General features: G+C 40.4%; 1 protein-coding gene across 2 annotated transcripts in view; it reads right to left on the reverse strand.

Moving 5' to 3' along the window:
• Positions 1 to 21,643, reverse strand: part of LOC124038378 (semaphorin-4G-like) — a 53,939-nt gene that overhangs the window by 30,535 nt on the left and 1,761 nt on the right. Inside the window, exons 1-2 of one of the 2 annotated variants that reach the window (XM_046354193.1) lie at positions 9,689 to 9,746; positions 8,928 to 9,422 (exon numbers count right to left, since the gene is read on the reverse strand). In XM_046354193.1, the coding sequence (XP_046210149.1) occupies positions 8,928 to 9,063 (136 nt within the window). In that variant the 5' untranslated portion in view covers positions 9,064 to 9,422; positions 9,689 to 9,746. Of the gene's footprint in view, positions 1 to 8,927; positions 9,423 to 9,688; positions 9,747 to 21,643 lie in introns of those variants that run through there. The other variant, XM_046354192.1, reaches the window with a different exon arrangement.

A 21,643-nucleotide genomic window follows, 5' to 3' on the forward strand; every position in this document is an offset into this window, starting at 1 on the left:
CTAATTGAGTGTACAGTATGTAAACTTCTGACTCACTGGGAATGTGATGAAAGATATAAAAGCTGAAATAAATCACTCTCTACTATTATTCGGACATTTCACATTCTTAAAATAAAGTGGTGATCCTAACTGACCTAAGACAGGGAATTTTTACTAGGATTAAATGTCAGAAATTGTGAAAAACTGAGCTTAAATGTAATTGGCTACGGTGTATGTAAATTTCCGACTTCAACTGTATATATAATTTTGTTGTTGTTGTAATGATTATTATTTAATGTTACTTGTTTCAGGTCAACGTCAAACAAATGTTTACATGTGTAGGTAGATATATTTCAATTACAAAATGAAACAGATCATAACCAGCAAACACCAAAACAAATACAAAAACATACAAAAACAATACGTTTTACACATTCCCTTTCAGTTCTCTGCTCTTCATTTTTCATTGCTTTAATATTCTTTTCTCACTCATTTCATTAACATTTTCGTTACATACAATTCATAATTTGAATGTCACAAAATGTGTGGCTGTAGTAAGAATAGCCATTGGTCCATTCTTATATGAACATGCCCTCCAGCTTTGTTTTGACATTTTCACATCTTAATTAATGGGAAAATCCCAAAAGATGGCCATTTTCCTTCTTACACTTACAACTGGTATCAGAGAATTCTGCTTTCAATTTATTACATATGATGGGAGTCCTATGAACTCTTTGCATAATCTTACACTGCATCTCTACCTTTCTGGTACCAGAGGTGGAAAATGCTATCAGAGATACCAGGAGGAATTACCTTGTTATTTATAAGGGGAGTCAGAACAGAAAAGTAATCATTTCTCCCAAGGTGTTTGCAAATCTCTCTCCAGATCTTAAAGGTGCTGTTAAAAATCGGTTATGTTTCACTTCTGTGCTGACTGAGTTTCTATCACCAGTCATAACACTGATTAATGAGTATGGAGATGTGAAACAGGAGTCATTACTGACCCAATTAGATCAATGTTCATCCTGAGCCATTCTGTAGTTATGCGAGCATGACATGCCCAGTTATAAAATAGCAAATTAGGTAGTGCCAGGCCTCCTAAATTATATGGCAGCTGCACTACTAATTTGTGGTATTTTTCTGTGCTGTGCCATATAAAATCTGAGAGGTATTTATTGAGTTCATTAAAATTATTTCTTTTGTTATATATAATGGCATCGTCTGGAGAAACAAAAGTCTGGTGAAAACCTTCATTTTAAATCAGATGAATTCTACCCATCCATTATGATGGCAGGTCCATCCACCTATCTAGGTCTTCATTAACCCTAAGTACAGGTGCAAAGCTGCTGTTAGACAGGTTAGCTGCTATTAGACAGATTGTGAAGTTTATTCAACAAGAAAAATTGAATGAGTTTCCGTTCAAATTGACAAAGTGTTGTCACTCACGCTCCCTAGGGGCATAGCTTCTGATTTATAAAAATACATTTTGTAGTCAGAAAAAGGAGCTAAACCTCTTAATTGAGTCAATAAGAATGGGAATAAAGGTTTCTGGGTTAGAAATTAATAGCAAAATATCATTGCATATAGAGATATTTTTAATATTTTATTTATTTAACTAGGAAAGTCAGTTAAGAACAAATTCTTATTTACAACGATGGCCTACCCCGGCCAAACCCGGCCGACACTGGGCCAATTGTGCACCGCCCTATGGGGACTCCCAATCAAGTCCGGTTGTGATACTGCCTGGATATAATGTTGTTTTTTCATAATAAGAATGACAGCCCCTCTGTTTTTAGAATTATAGGATTAGTAAAACACTTTGCCTATACAGTCTCACTTTAATTTCTAATGTTCCAAGTCAGTCAGATGTCTGTCCTGTAGGAGAGCAATCTGTTCCTTTTCACTTTTAGGATGAATGAATTCCTTTCAAACGAATAGTAGGTATCTTTAAAATGATGGGGGTTTGCTGTTGTTACAGAATCCGCAACATGCTATGAAAGAGCAATAAAACCTGTCTGATCATTTTTAACATATTTGGCCAACATTAAGATAAAGAAAAACCAACCGTATACATCCAACATTAAGATAAAGAAAAAACAACCTTATACATCCAACATTAAGATAAAGAAAAACCAACCTTATACATCCAACATTACATAACAGAATATAAACACTTCTGAAAATAAATATAATGTGGTCTAGGTCATCGTCTCCTATGAGCATCTTCATCATTGGTCCAAATAAAATGTTCAGATTTTACCATTAGCTACCCTGGTACCGTCAATGAGGCCTTTACCCAAATGGAAGTAGATATCAATGCAATTAAAACTGCATTCAATTTTGCATTCAGTCAGAAAAGCCATTAGCTGAAAGATAATTCATATTGAATTAATTATTATAACCTAATAATACTAATGATAAAGTCATAATAATAGTAATAGTGCGCTGGGAAGGAGAAAAGAAAATTCATGATTACAAACTTCCATTAATTAAACAAGCTCCTAGTTTAATAAGAACACAATAGACTTAAGAAAGAAGAGGGATTCGTTCATGACAGCTGGCTTCTTAATCAAATGTCAGAACAAATCCCATTCTGCTTCCTATTATAGACAGCAAAGTCAAACAGAACAACCTCTCAATATTTCAATCCCAGTCAAAGTCAGGGCGAGTCTATAATGGCTCATTAATCTATCAACCTTAATTATTCGGGCCATATTATGATTGTCGGTCGTCCAACCGCTCGAGTAATTGTATCCCTCTGAGCTCTCAGCTCCAACATAAAAAACATTGAACCATTCATGGGGAGTAAAAAAAGACAAAATAGCGGGGTCTTTGGAACCTCTATCCTGAGAACGGACAGACACCCAATCAATATAAAAATCCAAACAGAATAGACTCGTACAATCGACTACTGTTGACCATAGGTGCGCTCGACCCCACCCGCCTCGAGTCATTGGTCGGCTGAGGCCCCTGCCCCCTGGGTCCAAAGGGATTTTCCAAGGATGAGAAAGACCCCGCCCAGCCGGCCGCCCCGACAGGCATAGAGACGGGCGCACCCACAAACCCCACTTCCACATAAAAGTAGCATCATATGTTGAACCAAAATAAATCAGATCTATGAATAGTTAAATAGAATTTTCATCCACACAAAACATTAACAGTACCAGTCAAAGGTTTGGACACACCTACTCATTCACTAATTTTCTTAATATTACAAATGTTCTACAATATAGAATAATAAAGAAGACATCAAAACTATGAAATAACACATATGTAATCATGTAGCAACCAAAAAAATGTTAAACAAATAAAAATATATTTAATATTTTAGATTCTTCAAAGTAGCCACCATTTACCTTGACAACTTTGCACACTCTTGGCATTCTCTCAACCAGCTTCACCTGGAATGCTTTTCCAACAGTCTTGAAGTTCCCACATATGCTGAGTGTGCAAAGCTAGCACAGACTGGAATATGATCTGGGATTCATCGAATGGCATTGAGGAGTATACCACCGGTCATCGGCTTCATCAATAAGTGCATCGATGATGTTGTCCCCACAGTGACCGTACGTACATATCCCAACCAGAAGCGATGTATTACAGGCAACATCCGCATCAAACTAAAGGCTAGAGCTGCCGCTTTCAAGGAGTGGGACACTAATCCGGACTCTTATAAGAAATCCCGCAACACCATGAAACAAGCAAAGAGCCAATACAGGATTAAGATTGAATCCTACTATACCAGCTCTGACGCTCGTCAGATGTGTCAGGGCTTGAAATCTATTACAGACAAAAAAGGGAAACCCAGATGAGAGCTGTCCTGTGATGTGAGCTACCAGATGAGCTAATTGCCTTTCACGCTCACTTCGAGGCAAGCAACACTGAAGCATGCTAGCGTCCCACCTCGACAACAGCCAGTGAAATTGCAGAGCGCCATATTCAAATACAGAAATACTAATTTAAAAATTCAGAAAACATACAGGTATTTTACATAGGTTTAAAGATGAACTTCTTGTGAATCCAACCAGCGTGTCAGATTTCAAAAAGGCTTTACGGCGAAAGCATACCTTATGATTATTTGAGAACATCGCCCAGTAGACAAATCATTACAAACAGTAACCAGCCAAGTAGAAGAGTTACACAAGTCAGATATAGAGATAAAATTAATCACTTACCTTTGATAATCTTCATATGTTTGCACTCAGAAGATATTAATTTACTCAATAAATGTTTGTTTTGTTCGATAAAGTCTCTTTATATCCAAAAAATATTTTTCCCGCACATTTTCTTCAGTAATCCACAGGCTCAAACGAAGTCACAACAGGCAGACAAAAAAATCAAAACTGTATCTGTAAAAGTTCATAGAAACATGTCAAACGATGTTTATATTCAATCCTCTGGATGTTTTTAGCCTAAATAATCGATAATATTTCAACCAGACAATAACGTTGTCAATATAAAAGGTAAACAAGAAAGGCACTCTCTCGGTCACGCCCATGAAAAAGCTCTGTGACACTGCAGGGTCCACTCATTCAGACTGCTCTTACTCCCTCATTTTTCAGAATACAAGCCTGAAACAATTTCTAAAGACTGTTGACATCTAGTGGGAGGCATAGGAACTGCAATTTGTGTCCTAAGTCAATGGATACTGTAATGGCATTGAATACAAAACCAAAAAAATCCTACTTCCTGGATGGATTTTTCTCAGGTTTTCCCCTGCCAAATCAGTTCTGTTATACCCACAGACACTATTTTAACAGTTTTGTAAACTTTAGAGTGTTTTCTATCCAAATATACCACTTACATGCAAATCCTATCTTCTGGGCCTGAGTAGCAGGCAGTTTAATTTGGGCACGCTTTTCATCTAAAATTCCTGAATGCTGCCCCCTACCCTAGAGAAGTTAAACAGCTCAACATTCACAAATCCGCGGAGCCAGACAGATTACCAGGACATGTACTCAAAGCATGCACGGACCAACTGGCAAGTGTCTTCACTGACATTTTCAACCTGTACCTGACCGAGTCTATGATACCTACATGTTTCAAGCAGACCAACATAGTCTGTGTGCACAAGGAAGCGAAGGTAACCTACCTAAATGATTACCGCCCCGTAGCATTCATGTCGGTAGCCATGAAGTACTTTGAAAGGCTGGTCATGGCTCACATCAACAGCATCCTCCCGGATACCCTAGACCCACTCCAATTCGCATTCCGCCCCAACAGATCCACAGATGACGCAATCTCAATCGCACTACACAATGCCCTTTCCCATCTGGACAAAAGGAACACCTATGTAAGAATGCTTTTCATTGACTACAGCTCAGCGTTCAACACCATAGTGCCCACGAAGCTCACCATTAAGCTAAGGACCCTAGGACTAAACACCTCCCTCTGCAACTGGTTCCTGGACTTCCTGACGGGCCACCCCCAGGTGGTAAGGGTAGGCAACAACCCGTCTGTCCCACTGATCCTCAACACTGGGGCCCCTCAAGGGTGTGTACTTTGTCCCCTCCTGTAATCCTGTAGAGGAGCAGGTTGAGAGTTTCAAGTGTTCCCATCACCGACGAACTACCATGGTCCAAACACACCAAGACAGTCGTGAAGAGGGCACGACAAAACCTTTTCCCCCTCAGGAGACTGAAATGATTTGGCAGATTTTCTAAAAGTTCTACAGCTGCACAATTGAGAGCATCCTGACCGGTTGCATTACCGTCTGGTTTGGCAACTGCTCAGCATCTGACCGTAAGGCGGTACAGAGGGTAATGCGTACGGCCCAGTACATCACTGGGCCAAGATTCCTGCCATCCAGAACCTATATAATAGGCGGTGTCAGAGGAAAGCCCATAAAATTGTCAGAGACTCCAGTCACCCAAGTCATAGGCTGTTTTCCCTGCTACCGCAAAGCAAGCGGACCAAAAGGCTCCTTAACAGCTTCTACCCCCAAGCCATAAGACTGCTGAACAATTAATAAAATGGCCACCGGACTATTTACATTAAGCCCCTTCCATTTGTTTTGTACATTGCTGCTACTACCCGGTTTATTATCTATGCATAGTCATTACCTCGACTAACCTGTACCCCCGCACACTGACTTGGTACCGGTACCTCCCGTATATAGCCTCATTATTGTTATTGTGTTACTTTTTATTTTTTTACTTTAGTTAATTTGGTAAATACTTTCTTAACTCTTCTTGAACTGCACTGTTGGTTAAGGGCTTGTAAGTAAGCATTTCACGGTAAGGTCTACACTGTTGGTTAAGGGCTTGTAAGTAAGCATTTCACGGTAAGGTCTACACTGTTGGTTAAGGGCTTGTAAGTAAGCATTTCACGGTAAGGTCTACACTGTTGGTTAAGGGCTTGTAAGTAAGCATTTCACGGTAAGGTCTACACTGTTGGTTAAGGGCTTGTAAGTAAGCATTTCACGGTAAGGTCTACACTTGTTGTATTCGGCGCATGTGACAAATAAAGTTGGATTTGATTAAAGAGGTGGTTGGGTGTTTTAAACAGCCTTTCTGAATCTCATACTTCCCATTCCTACTTTAAAGAATCTCAAATATAAAATCTATTTTGATTTGTTTAACCCTTTTTTGTTTACTACAAGATATGTATGTGTACTACAAGATATGTATGTGTTACTTCATAGTTTTGAAGTCTTACTATTATTCTACAATGTAGAAAATTGTACAAATAAAGAAACACCCTTGAATGAGTAGGTGTGTCCAAACTTTTGACTGGTACTGTATATACAGTTAGCCTGTATCGTCCCGTTTGAATGACATGAAGCATGTGACCAGAATGCAATAGTCACCGTTAGGCTATTTCACCAATAAATCATATCCAGTTGAAGTGCGTAGTCGTACAGCATACTTCACAACATTACATCATGGGTGATTGTCATTTCCTTCAGTCTTTAGTGAGTGCTTTATATCCATTTGACTGTAGTGTGTCCGCTCCCTAACATGCATGCCTGCCCCTGCGTCACTGAACGATAAAGAAATAAAAAGGTGTGGGCTATATGTGCCCAAGCATCCCCCGACATGTAGGTCTACTCTAGAGGCAGGTTGATTTAAAACAAATGAGAATAGTAAATATTCTATAGCATGGTGATGGTTCATTGACCAAATGTAATTTGAGTCAATAGAAGGTGGTAGGCTACTTACATATTATGCCAGAGTGAGTACATCTTCTGGTGATTCAAATGTCATAAGGTGACACTTTTGTGTCGGACTTAAGGTTGCCGGGAATATCATGGCGAACCGAATCCTCTTGCTTATCAGCTCCTCACAGATTCTGTTGAAGCCCCGGCATTTTGCCCGTACACTGGCAGAGAGGTCTTGTTGGAAAGAAATCCCAACGCCTTGTATTAGAGTGGATTCTTTGTCTTTGCCACTGACAGGATTGTCTCTTCATCGGTGTTGTTGTGAAGTTTAATGCAGACACACTTCGGTTGGTCTCTTCTCACCTGCACATGGTGCCCTCAGTCAATTTTCATGATGCCCTTTTTCGTCTCCAAGCCAAGCAGAGTTGGTAGCCATGTACCAAAGAATTGGATCGGACTGACCACTTCGGTTCCTTCTCTCAGATTTGAAATGTTAATATTGCCTCTGCGACTTCTGTTCTTAAAATTAGACAACGTTTCCGTCCATTTTTCCACCGTTTTCTCCAGTGTTGTAACGCTTACAGTTAGCATGGAGTCCTCAGCGCTGGAAATGCGCTTCTCTACTTCCTCGATTCTCTTCACATTAACATCCAACTTAGTTTCAATTGTAACAAGGGTGGCGGAAAATGTCTTTAATTTCTCATCAATTATATTGATAAACTTTTCTGTAATCGCTTTGACAGGTTCTGTGTTTGGTGAAGTTACGGTGGCTTTGTCCTCCCGCCACCCTAAAAGATGTCTGTTTTTCTCCTCTCTGGTTAGTGCTTTTGGTCGATTCATGAAAAATAATCTAGATGTCACATTTAGATGCTGGAATCTCTCGCTAAAACTTTGGTTACACACAAAATAAAGACAAAGTATGTTCATGTTGACCAGCCTTCAGCACGTCGGTCGTGAATCCCATGTACTCTAACTCAGGCGAGCAGAAACTTGAAACGTCCTTAATATTAAAGATTGCGCACCAATTGTTGTTAACAAAGGGACCCCCCCCCCCGACCTTACCAGACTCTCATTCTGTCCTGCCAACATATATATTATCCATGTCCTTGTTCAGTCATGACTCTGAGAAGCATAGTATATTACAATTCTTAATGTCCCATTGATTGGATAGTCTCGAATGGAGTTTGTCTAGTTTATTCTCAAGTGATTGCACATTCGCCAATATAACAGAGAATAGAGGCGATTTATTCCCTCGCCACCATATCTCATCAGGGTGGCCGCGCACCGGACTCTATAGCGCCATCTCCTTCTTCGAGTGTCAGGGATTTGGGCCTTGTTCAGAAAAATCTAGATGTATTTAGCCTCCAACTCACTGAAGTAGAAGTGTCCCTGTCTTAATCAAGGTTAGTGATGTCTGTTTTCATGTCCAGAAGCTCTTTTTGATCATAGGAAATGATGGCAGAAACATTATGGTCAAAAAAAGTTAAGATCAGCTAAAAACAAATACACAAAGCCCATAAAAACGGCCTCTTTCTCATACAGAAAGATCAAATCCATTGTCATTATCCCAGAGTACATTAGGCTGAAAAATTGAATACATCCTGAGAGTGAGAGGAGGAGACGAGATAAGTCTAAGTTATAGTCACAGTTGTTCTTCTATAAACCCACAATGGTGTGATAGAGTACACCTCTCCTAGTTTGGACAGATGAGTGAAGCTGTAGCTCTCGCTCTCTCTCCCCAGACTAATGAGAGAGGGCGAGAGAGAGAGAGAGAGAGAGGGATGGGGGGGGGGGATTCCAAAACAATATTGTTTCCTTCTATGCGTCCGAGGTGTGTGTGTGTGCTTACCGCTGGTAGTTATGGTGATTCTGGGGGTGACATCCAGGTCTACGGGGGGTCTAAATGGGTATCCCACCGTCACACACACACCGCAGCTCAGGAGCAGGAGCAGTGCGGGCAGGGTAGTACACACACACACTGCCATATCCACACACACACACCCAGCCAGGGAGAGAGAGCTGCCCTCCTACTACTCCTCAGAGAGGTGGAAACAACACACTCACTCGGGAAAACACACACTCATGCACATGCATTCACATAAACACACACTAGCGAGCTGCCATTCTTCTACTATTCAGAGTAAAGAACTCACACCAGCTCAAGCAAAGAAACACAATTGCTCCCACACACACCGCTGGAAGGCAGTCTTCTCTCCTCTCGGCAGACACACACACACATACATATATACTCTCTAGCACATACACATCAACAGACACTCGAAGTCTCTCTCGCTCTGTGCTGAAGCCTGAACCAGCTGGCTCATCTCCTTGCTGCAGGTTCCATCTATAGAGAAAACACACAAAAACAAGATAACTGTTAGACTTGTCTAATATCATCTACACATACAATACCAGTCAAACGTTTGGACACACCTACTCAAGAGTTTTTCTTTATTTCTACTATTTTCTACATTGTTGAATAATAGTGAAGACATCACAACTATGAAATAACACATATGGGATCATGTAGCAACAAAACAAAGTGTTAAATAAATCAAAACATATTTTATATTTGAGATTTTTAAGTTCCCACATATGCTGAGCACATACTGTCTGCTTTTCCTTCACTCTGCGGTCCAAACCATCTCAATTGGGTTGAGGTCGGGTGAATGTGGAGGCCAGGTCATCTGATGCAGCACTCCATCACTCTCCTTCTTGGTCAAATAGCCTTAAACAGCCTAGAGTTGTGTTGGGTCATTGTCCTGTTGAAAACCAAATAATAGTCCCAATAAGCGCAAACCAGACGAGATGTCGTATCGCCGCAGAATGCTGTGGTAGCCATGCTGGCTAAGTGTGCCTTGAATTCTAAATAAATCACAGGCAGTGTCATCAGCAAATAAGCCCCCTACCATCACACCTCCTCCTCCATGCTTCACCGTGGTAACCACACATGCGAAGATCACCTACTCTTCGTCTCACAAAGACATGGCAGTTGGAACCAAAAAGCTCATCAGACCAAAGGACAGATTTCCACTAGTCTAATGTCCACTGCTCCTGTATCTAGGCCAAAGCAAGTCTCTTCTTCTATCGGTGTCTTTTAGTAGTGGTTTCTTTGCAGCAATTCCACAAGGAAGGCCTGATTCACACAGTATCCTCTGAACAGTTGATGTTGAGATGTGTCTGTTACTTAAACTCTGAAGCATTTATTTGGGCTGCAAACTGAGGTGCAACTAACTCTAAATCACTTATCCTCTGCAGCGGAGTCCACTCTGGGTTTTCCTTTCCTGTGGCGGTCCTCATGAGAGCCAGTTTCATCATAGCTCTTGATGGTTTTTGCGACTGCACTTGAAGTTTTCAAAGTTCTTGAAATGTTTCAGATTGACTGATCTTCATATCTTAAAGTAATAATAGACTGTCGTTTCTCTTTGCTTATTTGAGCTGTTCTTGCCTTTATATGGACTTGGTCTTTTACCAAATAGGGCTATTATCTGTATACCACCACTACCTTGTCAACAACTGATTGGCTCAAACGCATTAAGAAGGACAGAAATTACACAAACTAACATTTAACAAGGCACATCTGTTAATTGAAATTCATTCCAGGTGACTACCTCATGAAGCTGGTTGAGAAAATGGCAAGTGTGCAAAGCTGTCATCAAGGCAAAGGCTGGCTACTTTAAAGAATCTCAAATATAAAATATAGTTTCATTTGTTTAACACTTTTTGGTGACTACATGATTCCACATGTGTTATTTAATAGTTTTGATATCTTCACTATTATTTTACAATGTAGAAAATAGTAAAACATAAAGAAAAACCCTTGCATGAATAGGTGTGTCCAAACTTTTGACTGGTACTGTAAGTCTGATCTATGTTAGATTTATTTTATAACTCCAAAGGACAGAATTTGATATCACTAAGACAAAGGACAGAATCTGATATCACTAAGACATTTAAATATTCAGCAATCATTATCATAACCACAGCAATCATTACTATTCCATATAACTGTATCAATTGCATGTGTATTCGTCAACCCATCACTGTGTAATATGTATAATAAACCAAGTAAACACTTACAGATAAGATAGCGATGGAATGCAATCGAAATCCAGAAGCATGAAATTAGTGTGAGCGTTAAAGCACTAAAATCCATAGAGAAAAGGAGAGAATATAACATTCACATTGATTGATGAGGCGGAGGAACGACAGCTATCTACAAGTGTTTCTACAGGCTGCAGAGGAATGAGAGGGGGACAGAAGGACAGAAGGGCAGAGGGACAGAAGGGCAGAGGGACAGAAGGGCAGGGGGACAGAAGGGCAGGGGGACAGAAGGGCAGGGGGACAGAAGGGCAGGGGGACAGAAGGGCAGGGGGACAGAAGGGCAGGGGGACAGAAGGGCAGGGGGACAGAAGGGCAGGGGGACAGAAGGGCAGAAGGGCTGAGGGACAGAAGGGGAGAGGGACAGAAGGGCAGAGGGACAGAAGGGCAGAGGGACAGAAGGGCAGGGGGACAGAAGGGCAGAGGGACAGAAGGGCAGAGGGACAGAAGGGCAGAGGGACAGAAGGGCAGAGGGACAGAAGGGCAGAGGGACAGAAGGGCAGAGGGACATAAGGGCAGAAGGGCAGACGGACAGAAGGGCAGACGGACAGAAGGGCAGAGAGACAGAAGGGCAGAGAGACAGAAGGGCAGAGAGACAGAAGGGCAGAGAGACGTTTCTGTTGTGTGGAGAGAAAGAACGTAGAGAGTCAGAGAGAGAGGACAGAAAGAGAGAGTAATAGAATGATCCTGCTGCCCACTCTAGTAGAAGGGGAGATTGCTTACAGACTGATAGAATAAGAGAAGAGAGGAAAGATAGAAAAGTAGTTTGATGGGTGCAGTATAACATAGAGCAAGTCTCTAGCTTCCCCTTTAGCTCTCTTCAGTTCTATGCCTTTAGGTCATAAGGAATCACATGCTGTAAAAACACTCGTAGCCCTCCTGTGGAGCAAGGCTCACCCTGTTTCATCTGATTTAGCAGGGTGCTTATCTTTCCCTATTTCTGTGTCTCTTGCTGTCTCTGGGCGATTCTATGCCAGCGTAGGCTGAAAATATTTTTTGGTATCTCAGATCGTTCTGGCAATTCTCAAAGAAACGTCATTGGGAGGAAGGATTTCTGACATGCTATTTACATTTTTATTTTTTTTAATCAGAAAAAAAAATCATGATGAAAGTGGCCCTTTTTAGACCTATACATACCTCCTGTAAGAGCCTATGAGCCAAGAACCGTATATGATACAGACCAGGGCCCAGCTTCCCAAAAGCATCTTAAGGCTAAGTTAATCGTGATAACCATTGAGCTCAATAGTTCTAATGATGAACTTCGCCTTAAGACACTTTTGTGAAACTGGGCCCAGGGCTCTAAAGTGCGACAAAACATTTTGTTGTGGGACATGGAATTTTATTTTGGGAGCACTGTGAGACCTATGAAAAGAACCTCCCGGATAATAATTGTTCTAATGATAAGGCTTCACTGTACTGTACTGTTGTTTCCAAGTTCCCTCGAGAAATAATCTAGTGAAGACTCATTAGAGTCACGGTTGCACCATTACTACAGTCGAAAACGGCCTGCTTCTAGACCAACCAGATCAAAAGATCGGACACATATTACGGCACAATTATTTTTCTTCCTATAACGGATTGCCGGATGGCATTTTACATTCATAAACCGTGTTGTGGGCCTTCTAAAAACTACTTGCGTGTCAACGTTGTTAACCATTTGTTTAGTCTTTGTTTAGTCATGTTATCTCATTGCATAGCTAACAACCTGGTAACTTCCCCAGCGTATTTGGGGGGAGAGAAAGAAAGGAAACGGGATAGCTTCTTCATGAGATCAATAGTCCTAGCAATGAATGAATGACAGGTCTCTTGCACGTTGTCATCACAAACTTGACTTTTTTAAAGAAACAGTGTAGAATCTTTTATGTAATGCATTTCAATAAGAAAAATAATTATTTTACACAATGTAGGAACCTAATATTCCACAAAGGACTTTGTCATTTCATTGGTAGGTATTTGTAGCAACATTTGAACTTTTATAATAAACTAAGGTATTTAGTTTTACATTTTAGCACAACACGTGCTTCAAAAGTAGATTGAATTCATGTAGGACCAATATAGGCAGGTGCTCCTAAATTTCATGTGGTGTTCCCTTCTTGTATTTTTTTTATTTATAGCCCTGACACATACAACATCATAGAGTCATTATACTCCGTATAGTGTTCTGTACATAAAAAATAAAAATATATCAAAAGTATCCTTTTGATTTAGCATGTTTCTAGATAAATTTTTAGGAACAATATACTCTTCAAACACATACAATTTCCAGAGTGGGCTCTCTGGTACTTTTAATGATATGACAATATAGGTCATTAACCAATCCCAGTCCACCTTTAGGATTGCACATGCCGTAAATCACCAGCAGAGGGAGTTGCCGTTGAATCCATTTTCCCATTCACCGTGTTGGTGGTGCTCATAAAATGTATGGTACCTTCCGAATTAGCAGAGAGCTCACTGGGAATGTGATGTACTTCTATATTGTTGCAAGCGATATGGCTTAAAATGAGAAGAAAAGGGTACTATCGAGATATTAATAATATGTTAAAAGTTGAAAACATTTGTGAAAATCTGTATTTCAGAATCTAGACATACTCCTTATGTTAGAGCACAATGTAAAGAGTGTAATGACACCATTTCAAGACTACCTTTTTTATCTAAGATTCTTGAATCCTTGGCTAATGTACAACTGTGTTCCTTTTTATCTGATTTTTGTATTTTTAAAATAAACCAATCAGGGTTTAGGCCTGGGCATAGTAGTACCACAGCAACCACGGTAGTTGTTAATGATCTTGACAATGCCTTGGATGCTAAAAGAGCTGTGCTGCCTTGTTTATGAACCTGTCAAAGGCATTCGACACTGTTGATCATTCTGTTTTGCTGAAGATGTTATCAAAAATAGGCCTGGGATATACAGTCTTTTTATGGTTTCAGAATTATCTTAGCGACAGAACTCCATGTTGACAAAAGGTGTCCCTCAGGGTTACATTTTGGGTCCATTATTGTTCACCTTGTATATTAATGACATAGGAAACACTGTTAATACTTGTAACATTCATCTCTATGCAGAAGACAGTTTTGTATTCCTGTGTCACCTCGGTGTAGCAGGCCATTCGTGAACTTCAGCATGACATTGATTCAATTCATAAATCACTTACAGTTCTTAAATATGTGTTAAAAACAAGTAAAACCAAGCTCAGGCTGTTCTCTAGGTCACAAAATGTTGCCCTGAGGATCTGCATATTTGCGCTACAAATGGAGTCCAAATTGAGATGATTGTGGACTTCAGGAAACAGCAGAGGGAGCACCACCCTATCCACTTCGAAAGAACCGTAGTGGAGAAGGTGGAACGTTAAGTTCCTCAGCACACACATCACAGACAAACTGAATAGTCCACTCACACAGACAGTGTGGTGAAGAGGGCGCAAAAGCGCCTCTTCAACCTCAGGAGGCTAAAGAAATGTGGCTTGTCACCTAAAACCCTGACACACATTTACAGATACACAATCGAGAACATCCTGTCGGGCTGTATCACTGCCTGGTACGGCAAGTGCACCACCATCAACCGCAAGGCTCTCCAGAGGGTGGTGCAGTCTGCACAACGCATCACCGGGGGCAAACTACCTGCTCCCCCGACACCTACAGCACCCAATGTCACAGGAATGCCAAAAGGATCATCAAGGACAACAACCACCCGAGCCACTGCCTGTTCACCCCACTACCATCCAGAAGGCAAGGTTCATACAGGTGCATCAAAGCTGGGACCGAGAGACAGTAAGGAAAAACAGGAAGGCCATCAGACCGCTAAACAGCAATCCCTAACTCAGAGAGGCTGCTGCCTACATAGAGATTCATATCACTGGCCATGTGTATGTGACCAATAAAATGTGATTTGATTGATGACAAATTGTCCTTAATAACGAATATATAAAATCTGACTTAGATCCAAGATTGTTTTTTATATCGAAATAAATCATACCCCAGTATTGAAAATAGGAGAAAGATTGTTAAGACAACGCTTCTCCCTGTATTGGATTTTGATGATATTGTTTACATGCAGCAACCTCTGTTTTGAAACCCTTGGACACAGTCTACCATTCTGCAATATGTTTTATCACAGGGGACAATTTTAGGGCCCATTGTAGTCTGTATAAAAATGTGGAATGGACCTCTCTGTCTGTAAGAGAGCTGCATTCTTTCTTTTATTTCATTACAAAGCAGTCTTACAGAAACCGCCTCCGTATATAACTTCATGAATGAAGTTAAGAATCATAAGTTACCAGACCCGTCTCAGGAATGGATAACACTAGAGATCCCTTCAGTCGCCACATATGTGGGAAAATGTGCAGTTTGTTTTTTGCCCCTAATATGTGGAACAATCTGCAGAGTTCACTGCAGTTACATGTGCTGGTGCCACGCAGGAAGTTTATGTTATTGATTATATTGTTTTATACACATATGTGTATGTTTTATTATTCTGTTTTTATTGTAAATATGGCTCCCTGTTTAAATAAAGGTTAAAAAATGAAATGTCTGTATCAGGTATAGGTCTAAAAAGGGCCTAAAATGTCCAATTTAATCATTTAAAAAATTGTTTGTAATACAAATGTAAAAAGCATGTCATAACATCCTTCCTTCCAATGTGAGAATTGCCAGAACAATCTGATATACCAAAACTATTTTTGACACTGGAGTGGAATCTTCCCTTCTCCATCACACACACACACACACACACACACACACACACACACACACACACACACACACACACACACACACACACACACACACACACACACACACACACACACACACACACACACACACACACACACACACACACACACACACACACACACACACCTATATACTCTCTCACAATAATAATAATAATAATAATAATAATTTGGAGGGTGCTTATATTTGTCCTATTTCACACATACAAGTGTGTATTAATACGCATGTGTGAATATGAAATATGTTTTTGGCATATCCAAACTCTCCCTGAGACACACTCGGAGAGTGAGGTCATGGCCAGGGTCTGCCATTATCAACGGCAACCCTGGAGCAATTAAGATGAAGTGCTTTGTTCAAGGGCACAGACTTTTCACAAACAGGTGTACGAATGCACACGCAAACACACTACTATAAACACCCTCAGTCTTCGCCCTCCTAATGCTGTCTCTCTTTGGTGTAAACATTCACACTCTCTCATTCCATAAAACAAACCCACCGGAACTCTCGCTCTTACCCCCATTTACTCACACACACACACACACACACACACACACACACACACACACACACACACACACACACACACACACACACACACACACACACACACACACACACACACACACACACACACACACACACACACACACACACACACACACACACACACGAGGAGCCTGCAGAATCTCGCTCTAGACATCTGTAGATTCTGTATCCGAAAACATCACAACACTCCACAATATTGTCATGACAACAGTTTGCATTGCCGTAGCTAGCTACCTCTCTACCTCTGGATCAGGTAAGCAGTAGACCGCAGGTGTAGAACATAGAAGTAGAGCAACATACCTGTAGATCAGGAGCACACATAATATAAATAGAATATACTAGAAGAGATACATAGTTCCACTGATAGAAGGCTATTATATTATGCTATAGTTTTGAAATAGTGCAAAAAAATGTGCATAAAATGTCACAGGGAGAGTCTGATTGTTATCATTTCCCTAAAGTTTGCAATCAGTCAGCTTGTCAGAGATGAGGAGCTCTTATCTTAACAGAGGGAAGGCTGAGTCAATCACAGAGTGCTGCTGGGCAATTACATGTTAACAGAATGACGCTGAGACTCCGATTTTTCACTTCAAATGAAAGCCAAACAAAAACCATTGATTGCAAAGTTAAACAAACCAGTGATGGGGTCAATTCAAATTCAAGGCACTCAATTCAGGAAGGGTTTTTAATTTAAAAACTGTGTAAGAGCTGTTTGAAAAGACAGCTTGAGATTTGGCGGGATGGAGTTTTGGCCTGCCTAGTGACAACACCAGGCTGTAAATGAGTTAATAGACCAACTAGAAAGAGAGCTCCAAACCTCTTTCAATAACAGCTAGTTTTCAGTTCCCCCTCCCCACTCAGACCACTCCCAGACAGTCCTTGCTTGAGAAATTGCTTTTTGCTAAGGTGCTTTTTAAAATGTATTTTTATTAAATCTTTATTAAAAATAAATCACAGTAAGGTACTTCATTGTTACCCAGAAATAATTTGATATTTAAACAAAAACGTCTGTATTGGACCTTTAAATATCTCATTCGAACTAAGATCCAAAGATATCTGCAGAAAGAACGGGGTGTCAACTATGACATGACACCTTGAGTTTGAAAAAATCCATTTTGGTTATTGAACTACGGTAAGTAAGGTGGATTAACACCCTGTAACAGAATGATGGTAACAGAATGACATCATGGGTCCCTGATCTGTACTATACAGAAATGCATCATTCTGAATGTCATTCTCTTCATGGTGATGTATCCTGAATAGGTACACAAAGGTAGAAAAATGTCATATCCTCCATAGCATGTTTGGGTATTATTCTACACAGTGGCTATTATTCTAATGAGCTCCGCACTCAAACAAGACCACATTTGGTTGGTTTGGACTAGAGATCGACCGACTATGATTTTTCCAACACTGATACCGATCATTGGAAGACCCCAAAAAAGACGATACCAATTAAAAATCGGCCAATTTTGATATATATATATATATATTTGTACTAATGACAATTACAACAATACTGAATGAACACATTTTAAAAAAAACTTAATATAATAAATAAATAAAATTAATTTAGACTCAAATAAATAATGAAACATGTTCAATTTGGTATAAATAATGCAAAAACAAAGTGTTGGAGAAGAAACTGAAAATGCAATATGTGCCATGTCATAAAGTTAAAGTTTAAGTTCCTTGCTCAGAACATGAGAACATATGAAAGCTGGCAATTCCTTTACACATGAGTCTTCAATATTCCCAGTTAAGAAGTTTTAGGTTGTAGTTATTATAGGAATTTTAGGACTCTCTCTCTGTATACCATTTGTATTTCATATGCCTTTGACTATTGGATGTTCTTATATGCACTGTAGTATTGCCAGCCTAATCTCGGGAGTTGATAGGCTTGAAGTCATAAACAGCGCTGTGCTTCAAGCATTGTGAAGAGCTGCTGGCAAACGCAGGAAAGTGCTGTTTTAATGAATGCTTACGAGCCTGCTGCTGCCTACCATCGCTCAGACAGACTGCTCTATCAAATATCAAATCATAGACTTAATTATAATATAATAAACACACAGAAATACGAGCCTTAGGTCATTAACATGGTCAAATCCGGAAACTATAATTTCGAAAACAAAACGTTTATTCTTTCAGTGAAATACGGAACCATTCCGTATTTTATCGAACGGGTGGCAACCTTAAGTTTAAATATTATGTTAAGATGGATTGTTGTTTATAAGATAAGTTTAATGCTAGCTAGCAACTTACCTTGGCTCCTCCTGTAACAGGTGGTCAGCCTGCCACGCAGTCTCCACGTGGATTGCAATGTAATCCGCATCAAAAAATGCCCTGTGCAACTGGACTTCCTGACGGGCCACTCCTAGGTGGTGAAGGTAGGAAAAAACACCTCCACTATACTGATCTTCAACACAGGGTCCCCACTATGGTTTATGCTCAGCCCCCCTTCTGTACTCCATGTTGAGCCATGACTGTGTGGCTATGCACGCCTCAGACTCAATCATCAAGTTTGCAGACGGCACAACAGCAGTAGGCCAGATTACCAACAATGAGAAGACAGCCTACAGTGAGGAGGTGAGGGACTGGGCAGGGTGGTGTCAGGTTAATAACCTCTCCCTCAACGTCAATAAATTGAAGGAGCTGATCGTGGACTTCCGGATACAGCAGAGGGAGAGAAGGTGAAAGCTTCAAGTTCCTCGGCGTACACATCATTGACAATCTGAAATGGTCCACCCACACATACAGTGGAGGCAAAGAAGGACCAACAGTGCCTCTTCAAACTCAGGAGGCTGAAGAAATTTGTATTGGCCCCTTAGACCCTCAAACTTTTACAGATGCAGAATTGATAGCATCCTGTTGGGCTGTATCACCGCCTGGTACGGCAACTGCACCGCCCACAACCGCAAGGCTCTCCAGAGTGTTGTGCAGTCTGCCCAACGCATCACTGGGGGCAAACTGCCTGCCCTCCAGGACACCTACAGCACCCAATGTCACAAGGCCAAAAAGATCAAGGACAACAACCATCTGAGCCACTGCCTGTTCACCCCGCTACCATCCAGAAGGTGAGGTCAGTAAAGGTGCATCAAAGCTGGGACCGAGAGACTGAAAAACAGCTTCCATCTCAAGGCCATCAGACTGTTAGATAGCCATCACTAGTCAGCAACCACCCGGTTATTCCACCCTGCACCTTAGAGGCTGCTGCCCTATGTACATAGACATAGAATCAATGGTCACTTTAATGATGAACACTAGTCACTGTAATAACGTTTACTCATTTAATTTGTATTATACTGTATTCTACTGTATTTTAGTCAATGCCACTCCGACATTGCCCAACCTAATATTAAAATATTTCTTAATTCCATTATTTTAATTTTAGATGTGTGTATTGTTAGATACTACTGCACTGTTGGAGATAGGGACACAAGCATTTTGCTACACCAGCAATAACATCTGCCAAATATGTATATGTGACCAATACAATTTGATTTGTACTGTCCAAACTTCTAAGACCCCTTCTCCATCTGTTTGACCATAAATCAAAGCCTTTACTTATTCCTCATTTTTAGGATGGAAATGTGTTAAAAATGTATATGTCTTCATTTCTCAAAAATATAGACTCAGCTTTCATTTAACACCAAATTTGATGTGCTCCTATGAACTTCACTTTAGTGCTCATAGGGCTTTTTACATGGAAATGCCATCCAGCATTCAGATGGCCTGTCAAAAAAAAACTCTTAAAGATGTGACAGAGGAGGAGAAAACGTCTTTATCAGTTCCTCACTGTCTGGAGGGATCCAGGATCATCAGACAGACGGACAAACAGGGTAGTGTCCATAAAGCACACAATGTCTTAGTTCTGACTCCTCATGGACTATAGGTTTACTGACAGTCAAGTGTATGAAGAATCTTTATTGAGTACACATGTGTGCGCAGACACAAACTTGCATGCTGCACACACACAGCAAGATATGTGGATAATATTGGGCTACTGACCTGTAAACTGCTTCATGAGAAAAATACATCAATTGATAAATCTCAATGATGCAACCACAGGCAAAATCGGGGAGGGGTGAGAAATCTACACTTCTCTACAGAAGATAGGGTATTAGCGATTAGCTTACGGGACTCATCATTTACAGTAGGTTCTGACTATGACCCACTGTGAGTTTCCTTAGAACTCATCCACTAAACCGAGTTTAGAGTTTTAGGCAATTACCGTGTGTCAATGAGCTCTGTCTAATGAGGATATGGCAGATTGGATAACTAAGGCAGCTCCATCCGAGATGCCCTCGTTCACATCTCAATATAAAGCCTTTTATTATGAATGTATGAACTCTTTATGAAGGACCAACGATGGCTAGATAACTTATAATGACAAATATATCCAGCCCCCTTTCACATCTTGGTATAAAGCCATATTACACAGACAGTCTTTGTGTGTGTGTGTGTGTGTGTGTGTGTGTGTGTGTGTGTGTGTGTGTGTGTGTGTGTGTGTGTGTGTGTGTGTGTGTGTGTGTGTGTGTGTGTGTGTGTGTGTGTGTGTGTGTGTGTGTGTGTGTGTGTGTGTAGCTGCCAGCCTTCCTGATTAGTTCTACATCTCTTATCTATAATCCTTTTTCATTTATGATCTTTCCTTCTCTAAAAGTTCAAATCAAATCCTTGTGTGTGCACTCCTGTCACATGTGTAGTGAAAATGTGTAGTAACACTTAGTGAAAAAGATGACAGTCGATGCCATTGAATTCACATAGATGCAGAGAGACAGTGTTTTTGGTCAAATAAAAATATATGGGAACAATTTAATGAATGTGAACTGTTTTTCTCTCACACAATACACTCCCCCAGCTGGAACATGCAAATCTATAACACCATTCACTAATAATAGTTTCCCTTTATTCAATGGAATAAAGAGTAGGAACAAATCTGTGTATGACACTGATGGTCTCTACAGTATAAAATAAAGAAGAGGATAACACAAAAGAGGAAGTATGAATTAAAGTTATTGAATGCAGCTAACAGAGAAGAGACAGAAAAAAGACAACAAGACACTGACTCGGTACTGGTACTCCTTGTATATGGCATTGTTTTTGTTTTTATTGTGTTAATATCTCCTTTTTATTTAGAAAATATTTCTAAATATTTCTTACTTTTTAACTCTGCATTGTTGGTAACGG

This window comes from Oncorhynchus gorbuscha, linkage group LG06, assembly GCF_021184085.1.
Source record: "Oncorhynchus gorbuscha isolate QuinsamMale2020 ecotype Even-year linkage group LG06, OgorEven_v1.0, whole genome shotgun sequence".
Taxonomy (NCBI): Eukaryota; Metazoa; Chordata; class Actinopteri; order Salmoniformes; family Salmonidae; genus Oncorhynchus; species Oncorhynchus gorbuscha.